General features: G+C 38.1%; 1 protein-coding gene across 2 annotated transcripts; it reads right to left on the bottom strand.

The window, feature by feature from the left end:
* Positions 1 to 6403: 6403 nt before the first annotated feature.
* Positions 6404 to 11331, bottom strand: cpo (carboxypeptidase O). Of its 2 annotated transcripts, XM_010769811.1 has the most exons (11): positions 11060 to 11316; positions 10594 to 10657; positions 10283 to 10384; positions 9552 to 9662; positions 9359 to 9475; positions 9156 to 9249; positions 8583 to 8675; positions 8264 to 8373; positions 7942 to 8026; positions 7009 to 7089; positions 6404 to 6904 (listed from the first exon to the last, which is right to left on the bottom strand). In XM_010769811.1, the coding sequence occupies exons 1-11, from the start codon at positions 11254 to 11256 to the stop codon at positions 6702 to 6704; spliced, it is 1257 nt and encodes a 418-aa protein (XP_010768113.1). In that variant the 5' UTR covers positions 11257 to 11316; the 3' UTR covers positions 6404 to 6701. The 2 variants fall into 2 exon arrangements, with proteins under 2 accessions (XP_010768113.1, XP_010768115.1); XM_010769813.1 differs by lacking the exon at positions 10283 to 10384 and having other exon boundaries at positions 6405 to 6904; positions 11060 to 11331.
* Positions 11332 to 12379: the final 1048 nt, after the last annotated feature.

Here is a 12379-nt window from a genome sequence, read left to right on the forward strand (position 1 = left end):
GTAATGTAACCAGTTAGTCTATGTCTTCTGATGTTAGTAACTATGTAGGCTAACATTAGCTAGGCTATGTGTTGTGGACTAATGCATTCAAGTTATTTCACATTTAGTTGTTATTGCCCTTGCTGACAATTGTGTGTATAATATGTAGCCTACAGTCAATGGAATTTCACATTTCGCTCTCCAATGTATGTTATTTTAATGTTGACACATAATACTATAACTATATATTACAGGAGCTTTGTTGAAATTCCAAAAAGTCCTCTAACTCATACGACCAAATAGGTCGATTGTTCAAGCCTTTATTACGACCAAATAGGTTGATTGTTCAAGCGCTTAGTACAACCTCTAATCACGTTTTAAGATTTTCGACCTCTACTGCTCCTGTTGACAGCAAATGCTCCGGAGGATCCTATATCCACAAATAACCCTCTCTGGAAAATCCTAATTTGTGGAATAATTTGGCAATTAAAATGCTTTTTGATTAGATTTCTAGCGAGAAGTGTATATTGTACTTTCAGAATCCACGTCCAGTGGATGTGTAGGATCTATAGTTTGATAGATATTACGAAGATTATTTGAGGTCTCGCCAGGAGAGCGTGTAACGGCAGCGTCCATGTAAAGTTAGCGTCAACCCTCACGGGGTGAAAACAGTATTTCCGGTCTCGAAGTTTTCATAATAAAACTGTGTTTCCCCTCACTGTCAAATGATTTTAAAGCTATATCTGCAGTACTCATCCACTAAAAACACATCAGTTTATCCTTGTTAATTACACAACATTAATTGGTTTAAATTGTGTACCCTGCTTTTGTGTTTTTCCCATAGGTTTTTCCCTTTCAATTCTGAGACACATTTCTTTTTTCAGAGGTTTTGATAGGCTAAAACTACCCATAATCCTCAGCTATCGTTGAAGCTCGGTGATTGGATGTTTTAGCCGCAATGCACGTTGTGATATGATGTTTATGCGATGTGAAATCTGTAAACATTTAAAAAATAATAATAATAATACTTTATTCCGAGTGTGCTTGCTTTTCTCTTTGGAAGTCATCACATAACAGCATTGTAATACACAGTTTGGCTGCATTAAATATTACACTGCCATATTTCTCTATTTATAGAGGCCTGATTAGAAGACCTTTGGACAAACTGGAAGAACTGCCACGGAAACTGAATATGTGACGTGGATCATAAATATATCAGCAATTAAACAACATCTTCAATTTCTCTTCACACAATATATCTCCTTGCCGTATCAACACTAATTCGGCTGACTTTTATATTTGATCCAATTGGTAAATAGGCTGTATTTACACCATAAAGGCGCACAGCTGATAGAAAAGGATTTGTAGTTTTTAAAGATATTCTGATTTTCTTTGAATTAAAGAATGCAAATACTGAGTTGAGAGAATATTCAGGGGTTTTGGGTGATGGGAGACACATCTATGGATTCAGAATTGCAATAGCTTACCATTACATGACGGATATACCTTTCTGTCTGTGATGTTTTACAAATCAGATATTAATGTGTAGTACTAAAATATGTGAAATATTAAGCAATATCCTGTAAAATTATGTGAAAACATAAATAAAACTACACATCTTCAGATGTTATACATACACAAGTGTCCTACACTAATAATACAAAGTTATTATGGCATTGTATGCTGTGTGTTATTTGTAACATCTTCAGAAACTACCTTTCCAACTCCTCATGCAGTTGACTGTTACAGGTCTATACAGGTTCATGGTACAATGCATAAGCTTCAAATCGAGAGACTGAAACTGTATTTTTCTTTACCGTTCTGTTATAATTTCACAATAAAGTTAATAGTAATATTATGTTTGATATTATTACGTTTTATTAACTAGACCACTGGGTCATGTTTGGTGTTACAAATATCAAAACAATATATGTGTGGAGAACAAAATAATTTCCGTCATAAACTAAACTGGAAATTATGGTGTTACAAAAACAAGATTGTTAAATAGGATAAAAGCATGCTCTTGTTGGCCCTGTATGAAATAACAATGCAGAATATGTGTTCTGACTTTCACAATCACGAAGGACCTCATGGCACACAGTAAAACACTGATAAGGAGGAACAGGATTTACAGTGCCTATAACACACACATCATTAACCATGTCTGCAATGACCCACTGAAGGCCCCACTGTGAGCACCTATAGACAGTTAGTAAGGAAGGAAGGAAGGAAGGGAGGGAGGGAGGTTATGTTGTCTACTGTATGGTGTGTTGATAACCTTGGCAGAATGATGGTTTGAATTATGGCCGCTCCACTTCCCAAGCTTTGTGTCTCTCTAGTGTCAAATTCTTTCCAGCTACCTTTGTCCATGTTTTTTATTTGAACAAGTTCCCTCCCTGTGTACGTTTGCCATTCAGCCCCTTCACACATTTCCTGTCCTCTCACATCACACATGCACACACATCTACCTATCATCATGTACTCCGGTATGATGAACACATGTCATCCCTCAGCAAGCTTTGTTATTGATCACCAGATGTAATGATCAGAAGATGCATATGATGGCCCCACCTTCATTGATTACCAGTGACAGATAAAAAGCATGGCATAATTCCCATTGATCGCCTGTGACAGTGTGTAAAAAATGGTGTCATCTACATTGATTAGCAATAAAACTTTGTGGCAAAGATGTGTCACGGGTCCACAGCAGAGGAGCCCTCTCACACTCACTTCTATTCATCATTTGAATGTGTGTGGCACACATGCAAAGACACGTTTGAAGAAGCAAAATAGCCCCATGAAAGTCGAAGCTTAAAACATGAAACAGGATCAGTTGTGAAATGTACTGACATACCACGGAAATCAACTCATAGTCACACTCTGTGGAAAAGAGTAAAGTACTAAGGCTTTTCCCTCTGGTATCTCCGTAAAGAAGAGTGGAGTCGACAGATGAGAGGTTGAATACTCACATTAGTCCCAACACAGAGAAATAAAAACATGATTTCTCCTCTTTTAACCTCACAAGTCTGGAAAGTGAACCCTGATCGGCACCTGGGGGTTTCGTAGAGTTTGTAAAAGTTTAAACGTATTCTCTCACCCAAAAGATACATATTTAAGCCTGAATAAACATACTGCTACCATTTCCTTTAATTGGATGTAATTAACATTTCAACAGGGTTGCCATTGTTGAAACATTACAGGAAATGTCCAATCATCAAAATATCTTTCAATAAATCAAATTGGATTGTGTGAAAGTATCTCCACTGTCTTTGTTTTTCTAAACGTTTCCACCCAAGTCACCATTTGACTAAGAGCCAGAGCAGTCAACTTCATATACGTCCTTTGGTAACTGGTCCCGTATTGATCAGATAACAAAATAGTCAGTGTAAAACTTGCTTGAGGGTCCCAACAAAATAACTGTACCAATGTGATTTAATGAGCTCCCGCTAGGACAAAGGGGAAATGAGAATAGGAAATCCCCAAAACATCTGAGCGCTTTTGAATCATCTGTCGAGAATCGGGTATTACGTTTTTTTCGTTTGTTCTTTTACTTAATCAATATTTGTTCTATTACTTGGCTTGGTGAACTGGAATAGCACTGAGATTATATCTCTTAAAACTGCTTAAATTCCTGATCATGACACAGATGGTTTATTGTATCTAAAGGTAATGGGTAAACATACGACCCGTGTGGGATTAAGGGGGATTCTTTGGCAAACATGGAAAAAACTAATAAATCATAACACATGTTTCCATTTGTGTATATTCACCTGAAACTAATAAGTGTTGTTTTTTCGTTACCGTACAATGAGCCTTTCATATCTATGGGAAAAAAGTTCAAACTTATAGTGGCTAATGGACACCTGCTGTTATCCAATGAAGTAAGTGACCAGAAATACTTTAGCAAAGCGGCGACTCAAATGATAGGGATCTGGACGGTGCAAAGACATAATCAGGTATATAACAGTTATGTTAATCTTTTTACCTCCACCAAGGAGGTAATTCATTTGGTTTGTTTTACTTGTTTGTCAGCAGGATTACGGAAAGATGCTCTTATTCATTGTGTGGGCCAAGGAAAACAGCTTTAATTTTGGAATGGAAAATAATCAGTGTGGATACAATTATTTTGTAACCTTCATTGCGAGACAGGGTCTGGCCTTTGGGGAAGGTCCATACTCTCCGAGGGCCCCTCTAGTTTTATTGCAGAATCATGTTTTTTTCCTTTGGTAGAAGACTCGAATCATTACTGTTTACTTTAACTAAATCCATTTTGTTTTTAGAAGTCACACACTTTGCTATAACCCCCACATTACCACCACCCCCCCTTTTTATTGTCTTCCACTCTTTGTTCCTTCCATCCATTTTTCAATCACTTTTTCCTTGATGTGTAGACTTGATTTCTCCCTCCTCCCTTCCCCTATCTCTGTGATTTATACGTCCACAGTGTGTTTTCACCCGCTACCTTGATGAGTACTCAACCACACATGCACACACAAATAGATGGATGAGCTGCTGATAGCTAAACCAGCCAGACTTCACTGTGAATTATAATCACCTTCAATCTGTGTCTCTGAATCCCTGCCCAGTTCGTGTGTGTGTGTGTGTGTGTGTGTGTGTGTGTGTGTGTGTGTCACTGTTCCTGCTTATTATTCTCTCGGTCCCCTGGTGTTTGACCCATCTTTCTGTTCTATCGAGGTTTCATGTGAGCTGGAATATAATTCTATTTCCATTGCTGTCACATCGTCAATGGCAAAGTGTGTGTCTCTTTATGTTTATAACGGGTGGTCTAGCAGACACTGAGGTAGCAGGGGAGCACTCTGGAAATATAAATCTCAGAAAGAAAGCAAGGCAGAGAGAGGACATTTGAGGGAATATATCTTAAATTCTTACCAGAGACCTATTCTTATACACCGAAAATATGCTCTCTAGAGCTTAACTAACTTTGAACTTTTTTAAATTCCCTAAATATTCAAATCCAATGAGAAAACCTCAGAGACAAGCCAAAGCACTCTTTTGTGGTAATTTCAAGCAATCTGTTGGATATAGTAAGACTTAAACCTTGAGTTAAAGCCCTATTATGCACATTTCAAGACAATTCAGGTTCAGATTTGTATTTTGTGCGACATGTGTCCATGCTTTAATGTTCAAAAAGATCTTTATTTTTCTCATACTGCCTGTGCTGCAGCACCTCTTTTCACCCTCCGTCTGAAACCAGCGCCCGGTTTGCTCTGATTGGTAAGCTGGCCGGCTCTGTTATGATTGGTCAACCGCTTAGAAATGTCCCGCACCTTAGCGTATCGTACAATGTATTGGAGTGCAAGTGTTACATAGTGATGTCACTATGTTATGGAAAAGCACTAAACAAAGGAGTCCAAGTGGGAGGGAACTTTGAGATTTGTTGTCTCTGCAGACCATTTACATGCACAAAAACCTATATAACAATACAGGAAAGGGAAAATCCCCCCAAAAGTAATAGGGCCTCTTTAAAGACATTCAGACTCAAACAAAAAATGACATGAATGACCACGAAAAAGTTTCCAAATAGCATTTTGAGGGCTACTGCGGAAAACACACCTTCTATTGCAACCTGACACTTAATTATTCAGATGAAATAATTGAAATAAGGAACCCAAAATCTGGTCCTTTTGTAGATTAAAAAGGTAATTAACATTTGAAAATACAGGCGATGAGAGGGCAACTGCAATCTAGGTCAGTGCATTGCAATGAGGAATATTAATAGAACAAATCTATCCGCTGCACATGATATTGAACCTTTACTGCTCTAATAACCACACATGTTCTTTGGCTGTTTACGTTTCAGTAGATGAATTTGTCTTAAAACCCACTTTTTCTAGTATTTGTCCCAATTCATAACTGTTAGTAAACACTGAAATGACTGGGATATCTCTGATGTTAAAAATTTAAATTTTTATGGAAATCTTTCAAAAACTAACCCCAAAGCGCCTCCTACTTATTATTCATATATCCCATACTGTAGATCCTCATTAAGGTGTATTACCATGAAGTCATATGGGGAGAAGCTGATGACAGATCCCTTTGTGTTACCAAACTCCAGCCTTTTCACTCACATCAATTTAATGTTGTCATCAAATGCATGCATGATGAATGCTATAATTAAGGACTATAAGGACAGAATGAACAGGAGCTATGCAGGAAGGTAAATATCTTTATGATGGCTGGTCCAACTTGGTGTTAAGATTGAAAGATAATCAGATTTGACAAAAACTAGATTCTTAAGAGGTAGCTACGCTGTACGAAAAAACCTCCAGCCATATGACCCAGCTAAAGAAAGAATGAAGTTATAACATGTGTCTGGACCTGAGAACCCTGCATGGTTTAGAAATACGGTGGTCTATTAAATGGTTCAATACTGCCCCCTGCTGCAAAAAGCCTCAACATCATCCTTTTTTAAAAAGCTTTTTATTTGTTCTAGTCTTGAATATGAATATAGAACATGTTTAGTCTACAGGCTCTTTTAGGCCTGGGAGCAGCATATACAACCACAATACAGGCCAGAATGCATACATTTATAGCCAGTGCAAGTACATATACACATATTAATTAATGAGAATCATACTGGATAGTGCAATTATTTTTGCTTTTTTAGCATCTAGCTTAATTAGCCACATTATTAGAATTTGGGTGAATGCCTCAGTAAGTAAAATATAAAATTAGTTCAAGTTTAACTATTGTATGATTGATTACAACAACACCCCTGTGGTGAGAAACACAACCATGAAGGAGCTTAACATCACCATAGCGACCCCAGAAACAGCAGCACTAGGGATAGCGCCACTGTTAAAGGCCTTGTCGTGGACATATGTGATGATGGACAGCGCTCCTGCGTACGCCTCCTCGCAGGCCGGCTTGATCTGATCCTCTGGTAGCAAGAAGCTGAACTCACCTGGAGGGTCATTAAGAAACATGCAGAGTAGTACCAAGTAGAATCCAGTGCATTATGTGTGGCTGATGATTATGTAAAACCCACGTTGGTCAAGCCAAGCTCACCTTTGTCTCGCAGCTCAAAGGTGTAAGAGAAGGGGATGCCGACGAGACGAGCCCAGTCGCGGCTTGAGCCTGAGTTTGGATCTAAAGGTTAAAGAGGGAGAAATTGTGATCAATTTATTCATGAGTTAATCCATCAGGGTGACTACTACACATTTTTCAAAATGGTCTACTCTTTTACACTACATCCTATAGTTTTACGCTTTCCTATCAAGTTAGAATACTCCCTTTTAGTTTGAATCATCCAGTCAATAAAAGGTAGTTGTTTCCTTTCTTTTTCAACAAACTGAAATCCACACTTTCAATAATGTGTATTAATCTGTACTGTTTCTCAATGTGGATGCTTTCCTTGGTACACTGCCTTGTGGTGCACAGTGAACATTTGCTCAGTGTGTGAATTTAGACCGGAGTGTTGACTCAAATAGCACATGGCTGCGTTGCTATCACAGGAAGTGAAAGTCGCCATTGTTAGCTAGCTAGTTAGCGTTATTGTTAGCAAATAACTACAGGATACTAAATTAATCCGATATAACCAACATTGGCTTATTTTTGAAAATAGAATAGTGCTACGTGTACTAAATATAGAAAACACGTACATGTATAACTTTTATTTGTATAGTGCTGTGTTCACGGGAGCTGGATGCACCACTAACATTATGTAGTAAAAATGGCTAACTGATAGCTAAACAATGCTAACTATTCAATGCAAAAAAATACATGATTCAAACCCACAGCATCTTAAGAAATTATGCATTATATCCCATTGATTCATATTGACAGCTAGGGTGATGTGAATTTATATCTCACATGTTCCTCTTTCTTTTTATATTTTGGCAAAGGATAAGTCAGAAAAACTTGTCAGAGCAAGCGCAGATCATGTGTTAAAAACAGCTATTCGTGACAGGAGAGAAAAGGGGATGGCATAAGAAGTCTTACAGAGGATTTGTGGAGATGTTCCTACTGTGTAGCCCATTCCATGTAGCTTCTTCATTTCTGCTGCTGCTGCCTTCCCCACTGACACCTGTACAACACACACAATATTATTTTTAGTAAACCAAGTACCCATAGTCTCTTTCCAATCAAATCTTAAAGGGTAAATCATGACATCATTGTGATCATAACAATCTAACACAAATCAAAGGGAATTTTTTATCAGTGCAGTATGTCGCACAAAGACAAAGTAAATGTTTTGAACGTTGTGTATATTTCACATAAAGGTTTACTGTTTACATCTCTGTAATACGAAGCACACACTTACCAGTTCATCATAGTTGGGTGCAGAGATCTGAGGGTGGCCATATGGTAAGAGTATAAGTTGCCCCGCGGAGTGGATGGTGAGAAAACACAGAGTCTTTTTAACCATCTTACCTAGATACAGACAAAATGAACAAGTGATTAAAATCAAGATGGCATTAAGACATTGATTTCTTAATGGTACAAGTAAATGTTGAAAAGAGTGTAGCACAGCCTCAGTAATGATAGTCAAGTAATGCTTATTTTAAAATTTGAATGTATTAATGTTGTCGAGATTTCATGATAAGCTCAGGAACAATGACATTTCAATGATAGATGATTACCAACAAAGTCCATCACAGCTGTAGCCTCTGGCTCTGACCCGGCTTCTTTCCCACAGTATGTGTTTGCACAACTGTCAAATGACACACCAACCGCTGAGGAAAGACACAACATCAAGTACATCAACATTAACTTGTGATAATATATGGCAGATTTCACAAAGCGCTGTCAGCTTTATGATTCAAACATACTTTCTTATGTCAAAACAAAATTATAAAATGTGAGTTCCTCGGGAAACGCTTGTGAAAACCAACAATTAAATTGCCAGAGGGCATGAGCCATGTCACAACAATATTTCATTTAACTCTGTGGCCTTCTAATATCACATAAAAATGTAGCTGTTCATGTCAGTAGCAATACATTTATCTGGGGGTGTTAATTTTTTGACACATTTTTGACTACAGTATAGATGTTTTGTTTCCACCACATCCTTTCTTTTTAGGTTTATGACATTTCGTATATGATTCAAATAAGTTATGCAAGTAATATTTGTTTAATTCCTGGAAGCTTTGAGTCGCTAACAGCTTAAGGCAAATGAGGCATACTGTTCTAATTGTTGAAAGCATGCGACTCACTTCCCCAGTTGGCGTTAAAATTCCTGTTGAGGTCAACACCAAGGCAGCTATTGCCCGAAGGAGGGGTGGAACGAGACTTCCTCCAAATTCGAGTCTACAAGGAAACAACACACAGATGCAGGTGAAGACAGTTTTAAGTAAGGCTGTGATGAATGATGAAAAAAAAATAACAATCCTTGACTGTATTAAAATGGTGAACTCACGTTGGTATTGACCCAGGTGTACATGTATCCGTCCACATTGATCACAGGAGTAACGTAGACGTCCAGGTTCTGCAGCATCTGCTCCAGCTTCTTATTGGTTTTATACGAGGTTACAATCTGAACAAACGCTCACATGTCAGAATAAACCACAGGGAATATGTTTGTCTTTTAAATTATGTCCGAGTGTACAAACCTCTTTGACAAACCACTGGCAGAATGCGGGGGCGATCCACTCCCGAGCATGGATACCACAGTCCATCCATATTACCTTCTTCTCTTTGCCCTCTGGGTTTTGTAGTCCAAACTGGAGACACACAACATGAGTCAATTTAAAAGTAAGATGTGTGAGACAATTAGTTTAATATTTTTGGTTCAATACACATATTCACCACCTTATCACTTAGAAGGTTTTCTCAATCATAAATAGTGAGATTGTGATGAATAGCAGCATTTTGCTCAAGATGCAAACATTTTATCGACGACTGTTGATATTCAGTTCAGACAAAGTGGCGAGAGGCAAGTGAGGAAAAACATTTGGTGATCAAGCCTGATTTAACATGTTTTCTCTCCTGTGTTTATAGTTAAGACATAGGTAAAAAATAGATGTTTTTCCAAAATAATCTTTTTTAAGTTTCTTTCCCACAAGAGGATGAGCTGCAACACTACCCCATGTTTGAAACAGGAGTAAAGGCATTAAGTTGTGAATGTCAGCCTCTTGTGTTCAATATAGGTATTACTACAACAGATCCCAGGTGAAAGTAAAAGTTTTGGTAGTCTTTTTTTTCCGTCTCATAAGTGAAAACTACTCAATCAAACTTAGAAAATGGCTCAGCAGAACTTTTGCCTCTCAGGGCTTTCGTAAATTCAACATAGCATTATGGGGAAATGAAGCAGATACTGTATGTTACAGTGAATGTGTTGTACCTTCAGCAGTGTGATATTTTTTCCTTCAAAAGTGCGACCGTAGACAGCAGAGGAGACCAGCTCTGGGTTCTCTCGCTCCACATCTTCCATCCACTTGTATATCTTTGTTACAATTTCATCCATGTTATAATTCATTCTTGTAATGTACATAATACACAAGCTCCCTTTGTTCAAATCCATCAGTAATCTACAATCTTTATAGTATCCAATAGAAGAAACACAGGTGTGAGACAACAAAAGGAGGGAAGATTTATTAATAATAAAATACCATCTGGTTATAAAAGGATATACATGGATAGATAGACTCTGACCTCATCCATGGGGTGATATTTGGTGTAGTCATAAATCTGTGTTGATTCCAAGCCCTCAACTAAACTGTGGATTAAAAACATGAATATAGGGTTATACATCTTTATCTGCCTTGTTGCACAAAAAAACATAGTAAACAGGTGAACGGTGTGTATTACAAAAACACTTCATCTAGCAGTTCATCACAGATTTCCCTGACAAAACTATTTTTTTAAAGCCGTTCTCAAGTCATAAAATCAGGAGAAATAACAATTTAGATCAGACTTTGAAAACAGTCACCAAAATATTTGATTCCCCTCACTTGTCTGTCTGGGGCTTCCGTAGAAGTAGAACTTTTTGCACCACATTTTTTTAGGAATTCGTTGTGTACACTGCTATACCGAAAAACCTTTTCTCACACTAACATGCTAAGTTTGAACACTTACAAAAATAGATTCCCTAAAACCAACACATAACAACACAACTCACCTGTTGGAAATCTGTACAATGGTTAACACCAGCACGAAGAAACCAATTGTGCTTTTCTCCATTTTCTTATTTTTTCTTACTCTTACTATACTATCTGCTCCTGCAGCACTAACTAACGCTGCAGTTCCAGTAGCAGAGTTTCGTTCCAGACAGATTACCTTAGACAAAAGGCCTGTACAACGAAGCCGGTTCAACATAACCTGGATATGTTTGAGTTAGCCGGTTGGCCTAATCCAAAACATACGCGCTCTCACTAAACTGTACTACGACGCTGGTTATCAAGTGGAATCGCTCAAACCAGCCGTGCCCTATCTAGTTGGGTGCGCGTTCACATGAAAGGGGTGGTATTTGGAGCATTCGACCAATCACAAACACGGAGAAGCGCACTGACAGCGCAGCGTCATACTTCCTGAATGAAAAGTGAACTTTAATATTAGTCAAATATGAAGAAGTTAAACTTTAAACATCCATGACTTAAACACTGTATCCAGGATAAAAGCCACTAGCTACACGTGCAAGGTGAACACAGCTGGTAAAAGAAAAAGTGTTTGAATGCGTACTTTAACAGGTTTATGATATCACTGCCCCGTCAAAGACACGATCTGACTTTAATTACATTTGACTCGAGTGTTTCGTCAACTTAATGTGTTGCTTAAAATAATACTTCTGCATACAGTATGTGACACTGTGAGTGTTGCACGGCCAGATACGGCTCAAGAAGCTGACTCAGATAAGGACATATATGATACACAGGGTTCGGTTGTAACCATAGGTTGTAACGGAATACATGTAACGGCGTTACGTAATCAGAACACAAATCAAGTAACTGTATTCAGCTCGTAGTAATCTGATTACAGTTAGCCTACTTTCGTAAACCTTAAGTGAATACATTTTGGATTACTTATTGGAATTATTGGTGGAAAGATTTCCACACAACATTTAATATTCATTACAAGGTACAGCCGAATCATCACAGCGCACAAAACCTATTAACGCCGCAGATGGACCAAAAAAGGGAGCGTTTGAAAAAAATTCGCGGGTCCGCTCAGTGAAACAATAACAACGAAACATGGAGGAACACAAGTCGTTTAATCGTGTATGTGTGTGTGTGTGTTTGTAGAGGTGTGTGTGTGGTTAAAAAACACCAGCCACACCGCTCTTTAGCCTTTCTAATGATTCTGAAGGTAAACAAAGTGAAGGCGGTGCGTGAAAGGCAGGCCCGGTTCCAGAACAAAATGACTCAGGGTGCATCTGAGATTAGAGAGGGTGCAGTAGTAAAGTGCTATTTTTATAAGTGGGGAGTGGACCTAACACCCTCTA

This window comes from Notothenia coriiceps, unplaced genomic scaffold, assembly GCF_000735185.1.
Source record: "Notothenia coriiceps isolate Sejong01 unplaced genomic scaffold, NC01 NC01_scaffold00007823, whole genome shotgun sequence".
NCBI classification, from domain to species: Eukaryota; Metazoa; Chordata; class Actinopteri; order Perciformes; family Nototheniidae; genus Notothenia; species Notothenia coriiceps.

Bases quoted from the DNA above. Each gene is read 5' to 3' on its own strand.
- cpo (XM_010769811.1), bottom strand. From the start codon at position 11,256: ATGTTGAACCGGCTTCGTTGTACAGGCCTTTTGTCTAAGGTAATCTGT. The intron at 9,663-10,282 runs GTACAACACATT...GTGTGTCTCCAG, and splicing joins AAAATATCACACTGCTGAAG to TTTGGACTACAAAACCCAGA. The intron at 9,476-9,551 runs GTTTGTACACTC...GCGTTTGTTCAG, and splicing joins GCCAGTGGTTTGTCAAAGAG to ATTGTAACCTCGTATAAAAC.